The following is a 23809-nucleotide window of genomic DNA, read 5'->3' as shown; positions in this document are numbered from 1 at the left end:
TACAATATCTGATTAATAGGCATTAATTTTGTTGATGGAAACAAGCAAATTCTATTGTTATATACAATTTAGAAATGTAAACACACGCATTTCCCACAACTACTGACTTCACAAATTATTTTGAATGTTATTTCAAATAATAATGTGACTACCAGAAGTTAGGAAGGCAAAGAGCTCTACTGCCCCCTAATGAAATAGACAAAAATTAAATAAAATAAAAAACAAAAAAACAAAACCAAAATGTAAACAAAAGAACACCCCAGAAAACTTCTTTTGAGATATCTGTGAAACAGGAAAATAATCCTACTTTGCTAAATGCAATAGACAAACACTAAGACAATTAACTGAAAACAACTAGAATATAAATCAAATACTGTAGGAAAAATTACAATCACCCAGTTTCCATGATAAAATTAGTAGCAAAACAGGAAAGCCTTGAGACAGAAATGTTCTAAGAGAAAGGAGAGCAGTACAAACAATGTTATCAAATGTGATAGCAATTAAAGTTTCACTGCAGGCTGCACTTTTCATGTGTATGTTGGAAGTGAATGAGAAGAAAGAGATTCTTAGAAATCACACTCTTCAGTGAACTACAACAGTAAGTTTTCAGTTAAGCAGCTCAAAAGTAAATACCATCAAAATATTCTCTCAAATTTATATTGACTATAATCATCTCAGAATAATTTTGGTATATGCATATTTTCAAGATACCTACCTTATAAAATATACCTTTAAAATAACTTTACTTACTGCTTCCTGTTTTAAATAAATGCCAATTTCATAAGTATAACAAGTTTGTACTTTATGGTACTTTGCAACATAAATTAACCAGGATTAACTTTTAATTTTCCTCTTAATAACAGCTTCCCTTCCTTTAACAAAGTTGTTTTTTAAAACATCACCCATGCTCATATTCCTTATATCTAACATTCCAACTTGTCAAGAATTCTGGCATTCTCATTTCAGAAAAGAACAAGAGTTTAGGGAAAAGTAGTGTGTGGTCCTTAATATCAGGAGTTACATAACAATTAACATCCAGTTACCAGATATGATAAGATTACAAAGACCAGAACTCTAGAACATAAAAACAGAGAATGTTAAACAAACAACAATAACAAAAAGTAAAAATTCCAGGCAGGTTTCACTAAGGAGAACAGAAGTGTAGAAGTTAACTGTTCTTTATGACAAGGCACACCACTTCACCTGGAGATGGCATGTTTCTGTCCAGGTTTATAGTGGTTGTGCACTCCCTCACATGTATATTGTTTAGCAGATGTGAGAAACAGGGACTAATTCCGCACAATGCTATAGGGAACACAGGCAATACAAAGAAAGAGGTTTACTTAAATCTACTCACAGAATGAAAATAACCTTTACATTTCGTGCTGCTCTTTTTCCCTGAAAGTTCATTTATTAATGAAAATGCTTCTTTATCTCTGCAAGTTATGAGTCCATTCAAAATTTCAGAAAAGCAATACAAATAATTACAAAACCTCTATGTATTCAAACCTACGTATATCACAAATGAATTAGATCTCACATCTGTATAGACTTCCTGAATAATATGAATTAAAAACATGACTCTTGGACTAGAAGCATTACTCGTTTATTCCTTCTGCCTAAAAATATTACAAAGATATACAGTATTTTCTGGTGTATAAGACGACCCCCTAATTTTACAGTTAAAACATAGGTTTAGGCCTATATTCGCTGTATAAGACTACTCCCCCCCCCCCCCCCCCCCCACTTCCGAAGCAACACCAGTTCTTTTTTTAATAGACCGCCAATCTGAGCAGGCTTTTTTTCGTTTCAAAAGTCGTCTTATACATCGGAAAATACGGGTAGACATATTTTGAAGACATCAAAAGTTGCTGGGAGGACTTAAGCATCCCAAAGTCAAGCATTGCTAAAGTCATGATGCTTAAAGCATCCAATATATGGTCAAATAGTATCCTTCCAACCTATAAATTGCATTTAGCTACCTACACTTAACACATGGTAGTAAAGAGAAATACAATAGTGAAGGTAAGCTGAAACCGGTTTGGCTCAGTGGTGGAGCGTTGGTCTGCGGACTGAAGGGTCCCAGGTTCAATTCTGGTCGGGGGCATGTACATTGGTTGCGAGCACATCCCTGGTAGGGGGTGTGCAGAAGGCAGCTGGTCAATGTTTCTCTCTCATCGACATTTCTAGCTCTCTATCCCTCTCTCCTCCTCTCTGTAAAAAATCAATAAAATATATTTTTTTTAAAATAGTGAAGGTATATAGCTACTCAGAGAATGAATGCATGTATGTATGTACATACAGTATTTTCCGGCATATAAGACGACTTTTGAAACGAAAAAAAGTCAACCAGGCTTTTTCAGTGGTCTGAATTCAGGTCTCAGCAGAGGGAACAGAGAAAAGAGGACGGATAGAAAGCCCCTCACTTGGAAATCTAGGATGGCACTATACCACCGTCCTAGCAGGCTTTTTACTAGAACACAGTGTAGCTTCGGGTACAGAACATGTATAATTTGCATGCATAAAAAGCCTGCTTGGATTGGCCAGAGTCAGAGAGGCGGTCTATTAAAGAAAGAACTGGTGTTGCCTCGGAAGTGGGGGGGAGTCTTATACAGCGAATATAAGCCTAAACCTATGTTTTAACTGTTAAATTAGGGGGTCGTCTTATAGGCCGGAAAATACGGTATGTGTGTGTTTTCACTCATAAAATAGTTCCAGTCTACACCAGTGAGTTTCAGATTATTATCCTAACCTAAAGGAATGCCTTCCCTAATGTATGAGAGATAAAAAAGACTTCCCACTTGTCCTTTGTCTCAATTCCCAGTAAGAATATAAAAAAATATGATTAAGTAGTAAAAAAAAAAAAAAAAAAAAAAAAAAAAAAAAAAAAAGAATGAATAAAAAGAGGGAGAAACAAAAGGTTAATTTAATCAGAAATGACAGCTTTGGTTTAAAGCAGAAATATTTATTTATTAGCCCAATAAAATTTTATTGATGATGATGATGGAGATGGCAGAAGCCAGAATTTATTGAGTATTTACCATAAAAACTCAGTGAAACAGGTAATATTATGATCATTTACAGATGAAGAAACAAGACACTCAAAAAGATTAAATAATTTGCTGAAGGTTACACTGCTACTACATTGCAGGATACCAGTCAGTTTGACTCTTAACCACTAAGTTTATATTATTTTACAATGAAAATGTATGAAATGAAATGATACTTTTGAAACACTGCAATATACTGTATATCCCAACTCAATTTGAGATCCAAGATGGTGGCAGATTAGGTGGATGTTATACTCACATCCTCCCAGTACCAAACTAGAATTACAAAATATTAAAAAATCAACCTGAATAACCCCCTGAAGGCCAGCTGAACAGAAGTCTTATAATCAAGGATTTACAGAAGCCACATCAAGATTGTTAGGAAGGTCAGACACAAGAAAAAGGGATGGCACTGCTTCCACGAGCAGCGGCTGAGATTCCGACGGTCATCCTGAGAAGTGCAGGGTCTTAACCACAGGCCCTGCTCCCAGCCCAGAGTGCCAGAGCCAGGAAGAGGTGCCCACTTAACATCTGGATGTGAAAATCAGCAGGGATTCTGTCTGCCAGAGACACAGGCACTATCCTAAAGCAGTGGTCGCCAAACAGTGGTTGTGGACCACTGGTGGTCCATGAGGTCCAAAAGGTTGGCAACTGCTGGTTTAAGGAAACCTTTGGAATAGCAGTCACCAACCAATGGTCCACGGACCACGGACCACTAGTGGTCCATGAGGTTCGAAAGGTTGGCGACAGCTGTCCTAAAGAACCAAAGCACAAAATCCCATCTCATTTGCAGCGACACATCCAGCAAAGGAAGGGCAGAGCCAGCTGGAGTCTCATGAATAGACTGGGATTGTGGCTCTGGGGAAAGCACTAGGAAACAGCCACCAAGACCCCTGTGCTATGTCACTCTAAAGCACTGCAGACGCCATCTATCTTGGGTGGAGCACGCCCCTCCATACGGCATCAGCCTAGGGAAATGTAATAGCCACACCCTTTGAACTCCCTGTTACCCTACCACATGGAGCTTGCACCCTGCTGAGGAGTCAATGCAGAGGTCTGAGAGAGTCAATGCAGAGGTCTGAGGAGTCAATGCAGGTGTCAATGACTGAGCGGTATGGCTTTGGGGTGGGAGCCATTCCCCGCCACAAACACTTTCTCATGAAACTGACTGGCCCCTCTTCTTCAAGAGATTCTCAAGTCCCATCCTCTGGGCAACAGGTGGCTCCACCCTCTTGATTCCTGGCGGCACCACCATGTTAGGTTTGGGCAGAATCCATGAAAGACTGAGTGGTATAGGACTGGGACAGGGGCCACTCCTGCCATCTTTCTCAAGGCCGACTGCCACTTCTCCTTCATAGATGATCCACTAGTCCACCCTCCAAATTTCCAGAAATCTCACCCTGTTGAGCTCGAGCTCCTAGCAGAAACTTGGGCAGAATGAGTTGTATGGCTCTAGAGTAGGGGCCAGTTTTCCCTCACACACCCAATAAATGCAGAGCCCTCCCTTCACACAGCCAAATCTTGGTCTATTTGAGCCTAAACTCTGGTGGTCTGACCCTGATAACTACCTAAGACCCTGCCCCAACACAAGAGTCTGCGATCATCTGGCAGGTAGCAGCCAGACTTAGTATACCCTGGGACAAATGCTGATTGGCCTCAGACCAGGCAATGGCACTGAGTTTGAACCTGTATTACTCCCCCTTACATAGTAACTCACTGAGAACCTACCTCATGTAATTTGAGTACTGCCAGAGGCTCTTTCAGTGACTAAGCTTATGAGGCAGCCAGCAGGCTGTCAGTTGGAGGCAGATCTCAGGGTGCATTGGGATTTTTGATGACCTGATCCAGAGCCTGGTGCTGGTAAAAAACTGGTCTCAGTGCACAGTTTTATCCTTCCCATAAACATCCAGGCCCAGCAGAGGCAGCCACAAACCGTGGATTGCTTTGTCACTCCAAATACAATAGGTTGCCCAGGGTCAGTCATAGGCAGCATCCAACATTAGCCTGCATCTGAGTTCCTCCAAAGATGCACCAGAATAAACACACAAAGTGGGCAGCTTCAGATAACATCAGAACAGGATCCAATTAGCATCACAAGTGGCATATCCAAAGGGAGAACTCAGAATATCCAAAGGGAGACCTCCTGAGGCAAATTAAGCTTCATGTGGTCAGCACCTGCACAGCAGCCTGTACTCTGTGGTAGGGGTCAATCCTCAGTCAGCCAGCCTAAGGGTCAATCCTAGACACAAATGGGTCAACAGAAATCAAGACTCAAGTACAAAAGGCAGGATTATGTAAACCACATAATCTGGGACCTTCCTAAAGCACCCAGATCAGGTAATCAGGAGACTGCACCACTGGACCCCACAGGACACCTACTATATAAGGCCATCCTACCAAGACTGATAACATAATAACAGATCTACCTAGTACCTAGAAACAAACAGAGAAAGGCAGTCAAAATAGGGAGACAAAGAAATAGATTCCAAATTAAAGAACAGGATAAATCTCCAGAAAAAGAGTTAAATAAAATGGAAGCAAGCAATTTATCAGATACTAGTGGCCCAGTGCATGAAATTCATGCACATTAAAAGAAAATTAGAGGAAATATTTTAATATTGCTACTTGCCCTTTATAATAGAAGTATCAGAGATGAAAGAAAATTAGTAAAATGTATATGAAAATTGTCCTCCAATCAAGAGTCTGGGGCATGCTGCGGGACCCAGAGTCAAGTCCCCACACACTCACGTGCGCCTCAAAATCACGCGAGACCCAGACCAGGCTGGCCCCACCCCTATTGGGTGAGATCCAGACCCAGCCAGCCCCAAGCACCACCAGGTGGGGGGCACAGTCTCAGGTCCCCCAGTTTGTCACTGGAAAGGGGTTGCAGTCTCAGGTCCTCCATCAAGCCCCGCTGGGTAGGAGGTGCAGCCTCAGGTCCCCTGGCGCATGCTGGGTGGGGGGTGCAGCCTCAGAATGTGCCTTGAGGTCCCTTGTCAAGTCAGGGCCAATCAGGGCCATTGTGCCCAGTCCCAAATGAGGAGAATGGGGGCTGGCCGGCTCGGGGGGGACCGCAGGAGGGCTCCAGAGCGTGTCCAGTCCATCTTGCCCAATCCCCATTGGCTGGACCCCAGCCACAAACTAACCTACCAGTCAGAACATATGCCCCCCTGTTGGTCATAGCGACTGGTCGAGCCAGACACTTAGCATATTAGGCTTTTATAAATGACCAAACAACCAGTCGACCGGTCACTATGACACACACTGACTACCAGAAAGCAGATGCTCAATGCAGGAACTGCCCCCTAGTGGTCAGTGTGCTCCCACAGCAGGAGTGCTGCTCAGCTGACCAATGGTTGCCAGACACAGGGCTCACAGCTAGTGAACGCTGCTGCGGCAGCACAAGCCTCTCCCAATAGGGACTGACTGTGTGCAAACCTGTGGCAGGCACAGTGGGGCCAGGATGAGTGGCAGCAGCAGGCAGGAGCAACAGGTAGCGCAGGACTGCCAGTTTCAGCCCAATCCCCATAGGCCACGCAGAGGGACCCCACTAGTGCACATATCCATGCACCAGGCCTCTAGCATAGATACAGTTCAAAATAATGGTTATAATGATACTCAACATCATGAAGAAGGACAAAGAAACCATGAAAAACTTCTAACACTAATTCAAAAGAATTTATGCATCCCTATGTTCATTGCAGTATTATTTACAACAGACAAGATTCGGAAGTAGCCCAAGTATCCATCAATGGATGAGTGGATAAAAAAGCTGTGGTACATTTACATAATGGGATACATGTCAAAAAAAAAAAAAAAAAGAAGGAAATCTTACCCTTTTCAGCAGCATTGATGGACTGGAGAGCATTATGCTAAGTGAAATAAGCCAGTCAGAGAAAGACAAGTACCATATGATTTCACTCATATGTGGAATCCAAGTAACAAAATAAACTGACGAACGGATTGGATCCAGAGATTCAGAGCATTAAACAGAGTGCAGAATCTCAGAAGGAAGGCTGGAGAGGGTGGGTAGGTGGGAGGTAATCAACCAAAAACCTTGTATGTATATATGCATAACCCATGAACACAGACAATAGGGTGTTGAAGACCTGGGCTGGGGAGGGAAGGCTAGGGGCGGGCTGAAGGAGGTCAATGGAAGGAAAATGCAGACACTTGTAATGCTTTCAACAATAAATAATAATTTAAAAAACTAAAATAAATATTCCCATCCTTTAATATCTTTCAAATGTTCTAAAGTTTAGAATCTAAATAATAACGTTTCTTCAGTTATTCTCTGATCACATGCAGCGATATTAACCTCTCCTTCCTCAGTTCTTCCTACCTCATTCTCACCTCTATTTTATGTCTTAACATGAGACAGCATATCATTTGTTTGGGGGTGAAAGTGAAGGTCACTCCTCCTTCCTATTTTAAAAAGATAATTATAATTTAAAAATATAAAAACAGTTCTCATTGTATCTGAAATATGCATTTCTCTCTATTCTATAGTAAGAAAAACTATTCCATAAAACTCTTTAACCTCTGAAAACACACCCAAGTTTTCTGAAACAAATATTAAAGAAGAAATCACCATGCAGTACAAAACTAATCCGAAATTCTATTTTGCAAGAGTTGAAATCTAAACATATGCACACACCTATTACAAAAACACAAACATAACGCAGATCATCTTCATATTCCAGTATTGGCTGAACAACATTCTCTCTATCATATGTATTCAGCCTAAACCACAAAACACCCAGGAATATCCACAAATACCCAAGATGTTAAAATTATAATTTTATATGGTTACTACCAATTTTTTTCCACTGCAGAATTTAAGACATTAAGAAATGTTCTTGCAAGAAAGGCACCTTACAAGATAAGCTATTTCTTCAAATAAATAACAAAGTGATATGTGTAAATATGATATCAAAACCTGTCACAAATAAGGATCAGTTGACTTGGTAAAACTTGTTTAATTTTCATTGAATTGTGTTTAAATTTTCAACCCAGAGAACAAAAACCGTGCTAAAGTACAAGCCCTAGTTAAAAAAAAAAAAAAAAAAAAATCATTTCAGTGTGCTACCATTTCTTACCTTTGAATCTTCATTGCTCACTCCTAGCTGTAACACAGCTTGAGGAGATTTTAGTTTTGCTTGAGCAGAGTGAGCCATCTGAAGGTTAAGCTGCCATCCAACCGTCTCTAGCTATAAAAGAGAAGTGAAGATTAGAATCAGATGATACAGAAGGAAAAAAAACACCCAACTTTAAGCAAATCTCCACTTAGCAGGAATGAATACAGATAGCCTGGACTTCATGGAAAGTCAGCTCCAGAGCGCCTTTAACCTGCATACTCTGCAAATTCTTCCTTCGGGCTCATTATATTGGCCTCATGCCATGCCTGTCAAATTCAACAGTAAAACTGGTCTTTAAATACAATCTGTTCTAAAAATAAAAATTCCAAGATTAGCAATAAAGCACACTAAGAGAGTAAGTGGTTTTTAAATAGTGCATTACTATTTTAAAATAGTATATTTCAAAGCCAATGATTTTTAAGTAGTTATGAATTTTAACTAGTAAATAGTATATACTGGTCATAATCACTTAAATGACCTTCCTTTATCTTTCAAAACTCTTGTATTAGGTAGAACACAAGGAAGAGGGTTTTTTCTTAATTTAGAGGGAAATTGAAGTACCCAGATGGTAAGAAGTTCACACATTTAGACACAGTTAGTGAGACTGGAATAGAGCCAGGCAAAGAATTGCTATCTACTAGTGAGCAGGTGTTTCCCAATAGACTATCATGCTTTCTAAAGTACTCTAACTTAGCATGGTTCCCAGTTATGACACAAACTAATTAGAATATTTCCTTTGAATTTATTAATTAGCACAACAGCAAAAGTTAATCAAGTAAGGCAAACATAGTAAAGACAGGTTAAAGCAGCATAAATGTGGCTTTATTGAACTTGACAGATTATTGGTTTCTCCAACCTCAGAACTATGAGTATAAAATTTCCAGTAAAACTCAAGTATCATTATTTAGGGAAGTATTATAAAATGCAATTGTCACATGCCTCTGACAACCTGACTCCAATTCAGTCAACTACCTTAGCTGCATTGGTAAGAATGGCAGCCTCAGAAGAATTTTTACTTAACCGGAATACTAATTGCTAACTTGAAAGTCTGTTCAACAGTTAGAATCACAGCAGTGACTCAAAGCCAAATTGGAAAGAGAGCAATGAAAGTATTATCTATTCGAGAGAGGATGTGATGTGAAAATAAAGATACAGCTCTGTTCTCTCTGGCACTGAACCTTTTAGAAGTTATGGGAAAGATGTTGCAGAAACATAATCCATAATGCCACAAGTAAAATATCAATTTAATAGTGCATGTTAAGTAAGGATCCTTAATGCATTGAACTTTAACACTGATTACTATAAGTCTCTAATACCAGCCCACCACTGTTTTCAATAGTTACATACAACAGAGCCTACAATAAAACAGGAGGAAAAACACGACATAACCACTCTCATATATACAGTACAAGCATATATACGTGTCATCTTCTAGGAATTCATATGAACCTGTAAGACACTGCTTTGGTCTAATTTAACTGACTCTATCCCTGTCACGTAAGTACTTAAGATAAATGACAAAGATAAATATTGCTTTAAGTGAACAGCATACCCCACTGTGGTCAGATTTTGCATAAATTAATATGTGCTTAGTCACTGCATAGAGGTATATGGGGGAATTAAAAAGAACTTAAAGCTTATACTTTGGTTCATGCTTAAGCTGCACTCACGAGCTACCTAACCCTGGTTAAATCACAATCTTATAAACTCTCTATTTACTCATATGAAATAGAAATAAATCTACTCGAACTATCTACTTTTTTAAGTTATTGATAATATCAAATAAAACATTAAATTCCCATATCCAAAGTGTTTTGGAAATTACAAAGTATTGTAAATATAGGCACTTTGATCAACTATTTTTTTTCTATAGTAACTTTCAAAAAGAATAGGCACTTTATATATAAACTAAAGGCCCGATGCACAAATTCATGTATGGATGGGGTCCCTTGGCCTGGCCAGTGATGGGGGCCTATCGGGGCTATCTTGCCCAGTCCGGGAGGAGGGACCACGGGAGGTTGGGCCAGCCAGAGGGGAGGGACCACAGGAGTCTGGCTGGCCAGCCAGGGGGAGGGACTGCAGGAGGTTGGCTGCCACAGAAGGTTGGCTGTGGAAGCGCACTGACCACAGGGAGCAGCTCCTGCATTGAGCATCTGCCCCCTGGTGGTCAGTGCATATCATAGCTACCAGCCAGTAAACTGGTCGTTTGGTCAACAGATCATAACGGTCACTTAGGCTTTTCTATATATGTAGATTGAATTGAATTGAAATGAATCAAAGAACACTCACAAGAAAAGGTAATTTTTTAAAAGTCATGACTGAAAAGAGTTTTGTGGATTGACTTTCTTTAATTTCATAGCCTTTCTATTGAGTTTTATGATTTAAAAAATAATTGTCCCAAGATCACATGAAAGATTCATTTGAAAAGAAAAATAACACTGCTAAGCTCAAATATAGGTATATGCATATATACAGACCCACACAAAAATTTACAGAAAATGACCAGTATTCAGAAACCGTAAGTGAAGAAATATAGAAAGAATAACTAGAGTTATGAAAGAACACTTTACGGTTATACAGAACAGTAAGAGAAACAAAACAAACTCTTTTCAGTGAAAGTAGGAGACAAAACCAATAAGAGAGCTATTTTTTTTAAATATTTTTTTATTGAGTTTTTACACAGAGGAAGGAAGAGAGATAGAGAGCTAGAAACGTCGATGAGAGAAAAACACTGGCCAGCTGCCTCCTGCACACCCCCCACCGGGGATGTGCCCTCAACCAAGGTACATGCCCTTGACCGGAATCGAACCTGGGACCTTTCAGTCCGCAGTTGGCTCTATCTACTGAGCCAAACTGGTTTCGGCAAGAGAGCTATTCTTATTATCACCATTTAACAGATTAATTAGGTAAAATATAAAAACTTAGTGAATTGGCCCAGCCAGTGTGGCTCAGTGCTGAGCATCAACCTATGAACCAGGAAGTCAAGGTTCGATTCCCAATCAGGGCACATTCCAGGGTTGCAGGCTCAATCTCCAGCGTTGGACATGCAGGAGGCAGCTGATCAATGATTTTCTCTCGTATTGATGTTTTTCTCTCTCTCTCCCTCTCCCTTCCTTTCTGAAATCAATATATATATATATATATATATATATATATATATATATATTAAATTTAGTGAATTAGAGTAAAGAATACAGGGTATCCCCCAAAAAATGTATACACACTTTAATTCTTAATTCCAATGGGTTAAATCTGAAAAGAAACATTGAAATTAATAACTATTCAAAGTGTGCCTACACATATGAAAACATACTCAAAATCACTAATCATCTGAGAGATGCAAATCAAAACAACGAGATACATCTCACACCTGTCAGAATGGAGATCATCAACAAATCAACAACGACAAGTGCTGGCGAGGATGTGGAGAAAAGGAACCCTCATGCACAGCTGGTGGGAATGCAGACTGGTGCAGCCACTGTGGAGAACAGTATGGAGTTTCCTCAAAAAAATAAAAATGGAACTCCCATTCGACTCAGTGATCCCACTTCTAGGAATGTATCCCAAGAAACTATAATAGAAACACCAATTAGAAGGGATATATGCACCCCTATGTTCACAGCAGCACAATTTACAATTGCTAAGATTTGGAAACAGCCTAAGTGCCCATCAGCGATGAGTGAATTAAAAAACTGTGTTACATCTACACAATGGAATACTATACTGTGGTTAAAAAAAAAAAAGACAGTTTTTACCATTTGCAACAGCATGGTACTGGAGAGCATTATGCTAAGTGAAAGAAGCCAGTCAGAGAAAGAAAATATCACGTGATCTCACTCATTTATGGAATATAATGAACAACATAAACTGATGAACAAAAACAGACCCAGAGACAGAGAAACATTGATCAGACCATCAAACCTCAGAAGGAAGGTAGGGAAAGGTAGAGGTTAGGGGGAGAGATCAACCAAAGGACTTGTATGAATGCATATAAGCCTAACCAATGGACATAGACTACAGGGAGGTGAGGGCATGAGTGGGAGAGATGGGGGGAGGGAGCAGTAATGGGGGAATAAGGACACATATGTAACACCTTAATCAATAAAGAAATTTTTAAAAAATGAAAACAAGACAACATAATATCAGGTATCAACTAAAAAGTAAATAGAAACATTTCATATCATTGTTACTCAGGAAAATTAATCAAAATCCTATAGCTACAAAAAAAAAATGAAGTGTGCCTACATATTTTGGGGACACTCTATATATGGAAGTTCCTTATATTATTATTGCAACGTTTCTCTAATTTTGAAATTATATCAAAATCAAAAAAGTTATTAAGAAACTGATCCAAGTAAGAATCAGCAAAGGATACTAAATATAAGTGGTGAAGGATTGATGTGGAATGCAGAGTCACAAGGTATCTACCCACAATGGTTTTTTAGTTATAAAAGAAAAAGTAAGGATGCAATGGGAAAAACAAATAGCATATTCACCAAAAGATCAAAATTAAGATCACCAAAAAGTGGCAAATGAGTATGTCACAATGCAAAATTTAGAGGTTGTGGAAACAAGAACAAAGTAGCAAATGTGACTAAAAGCAGCAGCCAGAAAGGAGAAAAACCATTAAGAGTATGGACCTAACTTTTTTAGATGCTGGGGACATCAAAATCAATAAACTTATCATCTCTGACCCAAAAGCTCCAAGTCTAGTAATGAAGACAAAACATGTATAAAACAATTGTGATATAATATATTAAAAAATGAGGAGACATATACCATGTTCATGAATTTAAAGTCTCAGTATTGTTAAGATGTCAATTCTTTCAAAAGTGACTTACACATTTAGGGCAATCCAATTAAATTCCCAGCAGGCACTTTTTATAGAAACTGACAAGCTGGTTCAATAATTTAAATGGAAATGCAAATAACCTAGAAAAGCCAAAGCAATTTTTTTTTAAGTTGGAGAAGCTACACTACTTAACTCTAAGATTTTATTATAAAACTACAGCGATGAAGACAATGTGGCACTGGCGACAGGATAGACATTTATACCCATCAATTGACTCCTGGTGAAGATGCCAAGGAAAATGATGCTGGAGCTAGCTACTAGCATCTAGTAATTACATGCTTACACGGAAACAAAATGAATAGCAACCCTACCTAACACCAAACACAAAAATGAACTCAAAATGGACATAGACTAAATGTAGGTACTAAAATCTTCAAACTTCTAGCAGAAAACACAAAAGACAATCTTTGTGATCTTAAGGTAAGTATAATATTAGCTAGAATATTAAAATAATAAACCATAAAAATGTATAAATTGGATGTCATCAAAATTAAAAATTCTGTTCTTCAAAAGTCACTACTAAAAAAAAGGAGCCGAAACCAGTTTGGCTCAGTGGATAGAGCGTCGGTCTGCGGACTGAGGGGTCCTGGGTTCGATTCCGGTCGGGGGCATGTACATTGGTTGTGGGCACATCCCCACTAGGGGGTATGCAAGAGGCATCTGGTCGATGTTTCTCTCTCATCAACGTTTCTGGCTATCTGTCCCTCTCCCTTCCTCTCTGTGGAAAATCAATAAAATATATTTAAAAAAAAAAAAAAAAAAGGAAAGGAAAGGTAAGCCAGTGAATGATAAAATATTCACAATACTTATACCTGACAAAGAACTTATATCTAAGCTATATAAAGAGTGCTTATAACTCAATAAGACAAAGAAATATACACAAAAAAATGGGCAAGCATTTGAACAGATAAAAAAGCTCTTCAGTATAAAAATCTACGCCATAAATTACTAAAAAATATCTTTGGTGTAACATAACCTATACCTTGTGAGGAGCGAGAATCCTCTGCCTGAATTTTTCAACTGTTTCTTGACCCATGGAAGACCAAGTATTGACAAATGCTTCGGCTTTGTCTTGTGCAAGATGAATGTTCTCTAACTGCTGCTGCAAAGCTGCAGGCTTCACATTGTGATATACTGCCTATTAAAGAAAAAATAAATTACATATATCTCTAATATTCATACAGAGATCTTGATCTATAATCAAATACAAAATTAATAATTTAAAGTAAAGCAAAAGAATATTTTATATTTTTATTGCAGAATTTTTTTATTTTATTTTACAAATAATATACCATTCTAAGGGCTGAAAGATTTAAGATTAAATGCTTAAATTATTCAGGCAAAACTTTTCCAATTTTGCCTGAGGTTTAAGTACTTCATTTAATGGGAAAACTTCTTTGCCTTAATTAATGGTGCCCTAATTATTCATTTCTTGGGTTCTTCCACTATCCCATCATGGTCCAAGCAGGTTGGGCCAGGCAATGGCCAGGCAGTTCAGGTTCTCAAAGGCTCTCGGCTTCCCACCCCATTGCCATGACGCCCAAGAGGAAGATCAGCTCCACTGAAGGTAAAGCAAAGGAGGAACCCAAGAGGAGATCAGTGAGGTTGTGAGCTAAACTTGCTCTGTAAAAGTGGAAATGAAGCCAAAAATCGCAACAGGAAAGGATAAATATGCAGACAAAAAAAAAAGTGCAAATGAAAGGGAAAAGGAAAGCAAAGGGGAAATAGATCAAAAGGCTAAACAGGAACCTAAATAAGAGCTACCAGTGGAAATGGAGAAACTAAAAATAAGGAGAGCCCTAGTCAGTTTGGCTCATTGGATAGAAAGTCAGCCAGCAAACTGAAGGGTCCCAGATTCGATTCTGATCAAAAGCACATACCTTGGTTGCAGGCTCCATTTCTGGCTCTGGTTGGGGCAAGTGCCAGGAGGCAACCAATTGATGTGTCTTTCTCACAACGATGTTTCTCTCTCTCTTCTCTTCCCCCTCCATTCTACACTCTCTAAAAACCAATGGAAAAATATCCTCGGGTGAGGTTTAACAATAACAACAAAAAAAAAAAGTAAAAATTAGGACAGGCCAGATTCAAATGAAGCAGGAGAAAAAGAAGCCAAGTCTAATTAATATCATATATCATGTCTTATCAGTGGTATTGATCTCCCTTTTTGTACAATCCAGAGAGTAATTTTACCAACTATTTTATAAATGCCCATTTTTTAGTAGCTTTAGAAACATTTCTTAAAATGAGGGAATTCAACCACATCCCATTTTTTTAAATGTAAGTGATTTAAAAAAAAAAAAATATTTTATTGATTTTCTACCGAGAGGAAGAGAGAGGGACAAGGAGCTAGAAACAACAATGAGAAAGAAACATTGACCAGCTGCCCCCTGCACACACCCCCACCGGGGATGTGCCCGCAACCAAGGTACATGACCTTAACAGGAATTGAATCTGGGACCTTTCAGTCTGCAAACCAACACTCTATCCACTGAGCCAACCGGCTTTGGTGTAAGTGATTTTTTAAGAGGTGAAATCATTTGCTGATTGCTTGTTTTTTGATACAACCAAAACATAGTGGTATATTAAATATGAGAGGCTTTGATTATCTTGGGTGTCAACATTTCATAGATGTGGGTAGTTTTTCTATTCTTTGATACAAAGCATATTAAAGTGGCAATTTGAAGTCAGTCATACATTTACTATGTTCTGAATTACTTTTATTCTCATTTTCATTTCTGGTAAAATTGTTTCCTAAAGAAAAACACTTCTTGATCTTGGCTCTCCCTGTCAGAATTTTGTGTGCTCTGGAACATCTTTGGTGTGGAAGTCCAGTTTTCTCAGTAAGTGTGTTAACGCGCCGTGAAAGATTGAAAATTTGATTCTGCAGCATGGGACTTTGATGTATCAACATTTGAAGATATTGGTTCTTAATATTCTATTAAGGAAAATTAGCCTCCAAATTTTAAGCTTGGAAGTCACTGGATAACTGTTTAGAAAATAATCACAATTACATGACTTTAGGTTTTTGGTATATATGTTAAGAATTCTGTACAAACTGAAATGTTTGTGTACTTCTCCTCAAAACAGCCAATTAAATCCCAATTATGAAAGGAAAAAATTCATTTTCTTATTTCACCTAATTATTTCAAACAATTGTACAATGGTTTTGTTTCCCAACTAACAAAAATTTCTAAGAAGCACTTTCTCTAAACTGCCCTCCCTCTCCCAACTTCCTAGATAATATATAATAAAATATTGTAAAAATTTTAACAGTGATATCTGTCCTATTACTTACATTATTCTGGAACAACTTTCTCATAAGCCCCCTGATGCTCTGTCTTACTTGATTATCCTTTTCATCTACTGAAGGCTCACCAAGGATAGTCATCGTTATGATCTGTAATTTGTATAAAGCTGTATGTGTAGATGCCTGGCAGCTTGTCCTTTTAATGGTATCTGTTACTAGAATGTTCATGAGGCTACAGTACTATTTAAAATTTAATTCCATAGCATTCTATTTAATCAATCAACAGGAATTTATAGAGGATCTACGTTAAGCCTAGGAATGTGCTAGGTTTATATAAGATGCACCACAAGATCTTGGCCTCCCACAAATTTAAAACTTAGTGAAGAGGATATCACTGACACCCATGAAATAATGAAAGACTAACAAAGTGGTCTACTATGATAAGCTAAAGATAAAAGGAATCCAAATAAGAGGAAGAGTGCAAGTATAAGGGGTCAAGGCTACAATGAAATTAGATGTGAGAAGATATACAGGCAGAAGGGCAGCTCAGTAGGAAGAAATAATATGACTAAAAGTCCTTTAACGAATACTTCTTTTCTAAATATTTTATTTACCATCTTAGTCAAAGAAATTCCCCAAAATCATTTATTAAAATTTTTAAATGAAGTGTGTTAATTTTTCCAAATTATTATAACAAGTAACAATGAATTAAAATCTTTTATAACTGTCTCAAGTCAATAAAGTCTTGATTCATATTGTCAAATACTTACACTATTAAACATTAAGACTGTTTTTGCAAAATGCAATACCCTGTGGGGGAAAAAATCATACATTCAAATGTGTTTTTTTTACTACATTGAAATTCTTAATTAAAATATATTCACAGCTTCCCTTTGCACACTTAAGGAAAAAAAATGTTACACCTATCATAGCAATACAAAGATGTACCAGACACCAATGATTAGGAACAATAAAAATACCTGTTCTAAAATGAATGATATTGTTTCAAGAACTAGGTGAAGATCTTGTTTCTCTAGAGAAAATGCAGCTTGAAGTTTTTCTTCCTCTTCTTCACTGAAACTGTTCTCAGCCTACAACACAAAAAGCAATCTACTAGCACATATTCAGGTATTCAAAACTCAGATCCTCAAAGGAAGATCCATTCGGTCATATAAGGAATGAGAAATTAAAAGAGTAAATCCATGGTAAAAAATAAATAAACAAACAAACAAACAAACAAAAAAACTTGCGTGTTTGAAAGTTCAGTATCTCAAAATCAACACAGTTCAATATCTGAATCTTGCTATGAGTCTCTGCCTTAAAAGCTTAGGGATTATGCACAACCACAAGTTCTAGTATTAGAGCACAATCCAGTGTGACTGGAGCACTTCCAAAGTGGGGAGAATACAGGTTGTGGCCATAATATATTATTATAATATAATGTTAAGGATTTTGAACTTTTTCCCATAGGACAATGGAAAAATCACTGATGGTTTTGATATATTCAATTCTTTTTTAGGAAAAGAAATATTTGGAAAGATAAATGAAAAACAATATGAAAGACTAGAGGGAAAGACTAGAGGCCTCAAGATAGCAGTTTGAAGGTAATCATTGCATCCATAGAAGAGATAAGAATCTGAACTAGGACTATCTGAAGAACTTGGATTTGAGACACTTCAGAGGAAGGAAGGGCTTTGGGGCTGGCTCCTGGCTGGTGGGAGGGCAGGGGGGAGAGAAGGAATGAGTCTAAGTTCTTATTTAACAGGGATGCCTGGTAACAGGCAGAACAGTTAGTGTACTCCATAAACATGTGATGGATGGAATTAAATGTTTTATAACCTGATAAAAAAGTTAACTTAGATTGGTGAGCAAGCAGTAAAATACTAAACATCAATATGTCAAAAATAACCACACCCTTGGGGGGAAAAAAAAAAGTGAATGATTTAAATGAAAGATTAAATATATAATTTGATAGCAATGCCACAGAATTATTTTTAAAAGGAAGAATTAAGTCATAAAATTGGAATTTTCCCAATGCATATTCCACAGAACCCTGGTCTCAAAATATATGCCATCATAAAACAGTTCCAAGACCAAAAACATTTGGAAAATTATGCACAGCTTTAAATATTTACTATAAACACTACTATATATTCTGAAAAGTTCCATAATAAAAAAAGTTCCATAATTAACGTTAATGAAGTCAGAGCTTCCAAAACTTTTGGTCATGGAACATTATCAAATTTTCATGAACAGACTGTTGAACCTCAGAGGGAAGACAAGGTAGGTTGGGTGAGAAGAGATCAACCAATGAATGTGTATGCATATATGCTTAACCAGTGGACACAGACAATGGGGCGGTGGGGGCCTGGCGGAGAGGAGGGGGGCAGAGAGGGGACAGGAGCTTGCTGGAAGAGGTTAATGGGGGGAAAAGGAAGTCCTATGTAATACTTTCAACAATAAAGATTTTTTTAAAATATATTTTATTGATTTTTTTTACAGAGAGGAAGAAAGAGGGATAGAGAGTTAGAAACATCGATGAGAGAGAAAACATTGATCAGCTGCCTCCTGCATACCTCCTACTGGGGATGTGCCCGCAACCAAGGTACATGCCCTTGACCTGAATCGAACCTGGGACCCCTGAGTCCGCAGGCCGATGCTCTATCAATGAGCCAAACCGGTTTGGGCTCAACATTAAAGATTTTTAAAAAGAAAATGATAACCAGGAAAATATTTTTCTAGAGACCTGATGTTCTCAAAGACACACTTCGAAACATTATCCTTCGCAAAAAGTTCTTTAAGTAGAAACAGTTTCAGTGGAATCACGAGAAAGTATTTTAAGTTATAGAAATGCAAACATACAAACCTTCAGGTGAAGTTTTTGAAGAATTCGGGTGAGCAATCGTGGAAATCTTCCTATATCTATTGCATTTATCAGCGACACTGCTTTTTTCATGCTAAATAAATTAGTAAAACAAAGTCTTTAAGTGAGCTTTCCAAGTGGAATTGTACTTGTTATAAGTACAGTTGTCTATAACTGCAGTTGTCTGTAAGTTTTCATTTCAACAACTCTAATTGCTATAAGGTAAGTCTGAGTGAAACAAAAAAAAAAATAGATGATGGCCAGCAAAAAAGACAGGGCATTACCAAATGCCCCCTTCTCCCCACCGGCCTCCCCCCCCACACACACCCATTCAACTATTGTTGAAAAGGTCTATTTAGCAAGTTTTCGCCTTCTTTTGGGCAAGGCAAACTACGAGGAAAGTTTGCGCTCTGTGGGGAATGGCATTAATGTAGAAGTACAGTATTCATTTAACCCAAAAAGGCAATTCCAAAATGAAAAGAGTGGAAGGAGGGAAGTGGCTAGTACACCATAAATATAAAGAATAGGATGCTGTGTGGAAGATATTAAAAAAAAAAAATACTACATACAAAAATCATTCGGGGGGTCACTAAGTACACAGTGCTTTAAAACCCTGCTTCAATAGTAATAAAGGCCGAAGTCGGTTCGGCTCAGTGGATAGAGCACCGGCCTGTGGACTGAAGGGTCCCGGGTTCGTTCAGGTGAGGGGCATGTACCTTGGTTTCGGGCACATCCCCAGTAGGAAGTGTGCAGGAGGCTTTCTCTCTCAATGATGTTTCTCTCTCATTGATGTTTTTAACTATCTATACCCCTTCCTCTCTGTAAAAAAAAAAAAAAAAAAAATCATAAAATATATTTTTTAAAATAGTAATAAAGAACTTTAAGTGATGTGATAAAAAAACAACCCTGTCGCACTGTGTTACTGTGGTTGACAGATGTGGTGTCATGTTACCCAGACGTTGGTGTCAGGCAAGTTCCTGGCTCTCAGAATTCAAAGACTCCAGGAAGAAGGAAAAGCTTTTAAATGGCAACGACTGTGTTCTTTCACATTCCTGCCCAATTCGGGCACAAAGAAGTTATTTTTCACCTGCGGCGACTTGCCCATGTATTTCAGCACTTCTCCCACATGCACACACCGCCACTGCACTAGGACTTAATGACTTCTCGTTGCATGAAGTCATTCTCACCTAACTATATCACCACCATGGACAGCCGAGCTCACCGACCATAAACAGAAATTAACTAAAAAGAAATCAATGAAAGCCACAGCCACGTTCCCACATCCTGACTGCTAAGCTGAGCAGCCCTGACCCGGCCGGGGTCTAACCAGCCGGGTGGGGGGCTGCTGACACGGGTGAGGCTCGCAGACCCCCCGGCTCCGGCGGGCGCCTCTCTCGGGGCCCGGGGTCCGGGAGAGCACGGGGCGGAGCGGACCTGCCCCGGCTTCTGCACGGGACCCACGGAAAGGACCCACCGGAGGCGAGGCGCCCGCCGTGCCGGGCCGCCCCGTGATCCGGACAGCCCCGCGCCCCCGCCCCGGCCGGCCCCGCGGGCACCGAGGCGACAGACGCAGGACGACCACCCTGGCCGCCGCCGCCAGGGCCGGGCCGGGCGGCTACCTGGGGCTCTCCCGCAGGATCAGCGCCGCGGACGCCGCCATCCTCCAAGCTCCCTCGCCCGCCGCTCGCTGTCAGCTGCTCGCGGCCCAGCCAATGGCGGCGCGCGGACGGGAACCCGGAAGGGCCATGCCGCGCCGCCCGCGGGCTCCCGCCAGCCGGCCGCGTCCCGTCCTGCGGTCCCGAGGGCCAGGGAGGTGCCAGTGTCCTCCCTGCCTCTCCAACCTGTTCGGAGTTAGGGCTGTACCCGAACACATCTATTTATATTCGCATATGTACTATTTATATATACCTGCATATAGATGTGTGTGGGGGTTTTTTTCTGTGTTTTATTTTTTTTATTTTTTATTATGGTATCACATAATTGTCCTCATCCCCCCCCAATCCCATCCCAAACCCCTCCCTACATATATCCTTACCTCCCTTACCCCCCCCCCACCCCCCCGCCATTGTCCATGGCCACTGGCCAGGCCCATATGCATGCACACAAGTCCTTTGGTTGATCTCTTCCCCTTTGTGTTTTTATGTGTCCTGTATGTCGTATGTTTGTATAAGCATATGCATTAGGCGTGTGTACATATGCATGTTACCTATGCTCTCTGCAGGACGCCACGTGATGCTGCGCAGTAGTGCCTTTGGTCGCTCAGCAGGAATCCCAGGCGCTGTGCTGGGCTCTTGGGATACAAAAGAAGAAATGTCTGCCCTCTTGCTCTCCCCGCAGTACAAATGGACGGGTATTTGTTGCTCCCTCTTTGGGGTCCCACACTGAGTTAGGGACTGCATCGTGGGAGCGATGCAACGCTGCAGAAAATGCTATGAAGGATCTCACCAGAGAGTAAGTAGGGCAACAACGCGTGTTCACAAATACCTTGGTTTATCTCAGAAAATCATGTACTGCATGAAGGGGATTCAAAGGTGCGAACAGTGATGAGGCATCGGAGGTAGGATCAGGAAAGATTCCCAGAGCAGGTGACATGAAGAAGCCTGGAATGATGGGCTGTGGCAGGTGCACTTGATCTGGTGAAAATGTTTACAAGCAAAGGAATTCTTGTGATGAGAGCTGGGTTTGGGGGATGGGGAGGGATTGCTTTAAGATTACTGTCAGCGGAATGATAGTGATTGAAAGAGGTAAACGGAAAAAAAGCCAGATTGGAAATTTGCAATAATCTATGGAAAGCAATAAAATCCTATGGTAGGAAAATGGCATTGGTGAGGAAAAGAGAGTAGATGGATTAGAGTTACATTTCAGCTGTAGAATCTTCCGGAGAGCTGGCAAGAGGTTGAATTTCATTTTCCTACCTAATTATGTTTTACTTAAATTATTATTTAAATTAGTTGGCACTCCTACAGCAGCCCAAAAACATCCTAACTGAAAGGCAAAGCCAGCTTGCAAATTAAAAGTCAATAATCCCCACATGGATAATTGAGTCAATTATACAGTGTGCTGAACACATACATACAAATACATTTAGTTCCACAGCACTCCAAATACTCCCCCAACTAATGCAATATGTAAAAAAAAAGGTGTATCTGAATCTACATAAATTATAGGTTCTGATATAAACACATTACCCTACCTGGCACAACTTTTAAAGATTCCCAGTTCAATCACCTTTTGAGTCATTTTCCATTTGTCTTGATCCGTTGCCTAAAGTAGAGCCACTAACCAGCTAAAACCCTCTGTAATCTCTAGTGAAGTATTCGTACATAATGGAATACCTGAACCCCCCTATTTGACTGTAGATATATCTGTCTATACCTATATATCTATATCTATATCTATCTACCTATCTATATACTATCTATTTATATTATATAAATATTATATAAGTGACATAACATTATATACCCTAGATTGTTCTGTCAATGGGTTAGCGGGGTATCTGGTGCCGGTCCTTCACATTGGAAAAGCCTTTATTCCTACAACTCACCTTGAGTGTCTCAGGTGCATTTACCAAAGGTAATTTAAAAGCACTGGCAGAGGACTAACACTACTCGCTACCCATGTCCTATCCCCAGATGACAATCAAGTACAATATTCATATTCAGCTGCTTTGTCACATTTGCTTGCAGAAGCCACCCCCTTCCTATCATGCTAGCACACACCTCCCCCCTCCACACTGTCGCTGAGCGCTTAGCCTGTTTTTAGCTCTGTGGTCAGCACTTGCCTCATAGGTGTGAGAGAACCAATTGGGATAAACTGAAGAACACACCCTTGTAATTGTTTGTTTCACACTTCCTCTCTAGATTCTCAAGGAAATAAAGTTTTGGAATTATATATTTTTATTTATGAGTTGGTTATGCGAATGTTCCAATTTTATGTAAGATATATCAAGAATAAGGGATGCATGAATATAATGAATTCTTTGAAATTTGCATACCAGACTGCGATGTAGAAAGGAAGCAAGAAACTTAGAAAATAAAGAAAATGTACTATTAAAGCTGCAGGCCACTTCTGCTCATTAAATAAATAAATAAATATAAAAATAAACATTATTTATGTTCACCCACCCTTAACTAAATGGAGGACTGGGAAGAATATGAGAGGTAAGTTTTTGTTTGTTTGTTTGTTTGTTTTTTAATGTAACAAAAATATACTTTGTGATATATGAACAGATCCCTGCCTAATCTACTCTCAAATTTAAAGTTAAAAACCATCTCAAATTATCACCCCCTCATTTTAATTTGCACCTAGTTTTCTCCATCCTACCTCCCAGAGGCCTGGCCCATTAACAGGACTGATACTTACACATAGGATGTGAGAGAGATTGAATGGTTTCTTCAGTAATTTGCACCAGTGAACACAGTTTGAAAAGAATGAGATGGTGCTCCCCATAGACACCGGTTAAGAGAGGCATGATAACAGGTCTGCTTTTATCCAATGACTATTAGCTACCAACACAAACAGGCTACAGAAAAAGAAAAATCCATGCATCAATAGCACACACACAAACCAGGAAAGAAGCATAACTTAATCACATACTTGAAAAAGTGTGTGCTAAGAAAACAGACAGAATATCTATCTGTATTGGCTATGCTGGAG

At 39.3% G+C, this 23809-nt stretch overlaps 1 protein-coding gene across 4 annotated transcripts in view; it reads right to left on the bottom strand.

Annotated features, from left to right (window-relative positions):
* Nucleotides 1-20872, bottom strand: part of COMMD10 (COMM domain containing 10) — a 104317-nt gene extending 83445 nt beyond the window's left edge. For 2 of the 4 annotated variants that reach the window (XM_084882853.1, XM_084882854.1), the window contains exons 1-5: nucleotides 20770-20872; nucleotides 19154-19244; nucleotides 17268-17378; nucleotides 14023-14178; nucleotides 8150-8260 (exon numbers count right to left, since the gene is read on the bottom strand). In XM_084882853.1, the coding sequence (XP_084738979.1) occupies nucleotides 8150-8260; nucleotides 14023-14178; nucleotides 17268-17378; nucleotides 19154-19244; nucleotides 20770-20810 (510 nt within the window). In that variant the 5' untranslated portion in view covers nucleotides 20811-20872. Of the gene's footprint in view, nucleotides 1-5268; nucleotides 5290-8149; nucleotides 8261-14022; nucleotides 14179-17267; nucleotides 17379-19153; nucleotides 19245-20769 lie in introns of those variants that run through there. The other 2 variants (XM_084882855.1, XM_084882856.1) reach the window with 2 other exon arrangements.
* Between the last annotated feature and the right edge of the window lie 2937 nt (nucleotides 20873-23809).

The sequence above is a fragment of the Pipistrellus hanaki genome (assembly GCF_964339955.1).
Source record: "Pipistrellus hanaki genome assembly, chromosome: 4".
NCBI lineage: Eukaryota > Metazoa > Chordata > Mammalia > Chiroptera > Vespertilionidae > Pipistrellus > Pipistrellus hanaki.
The sequence above is the reverse complement of the archived record's forward strand: the minus strand, read 5'-3'. Positions and strand labels throughout refer to the sequence as shown.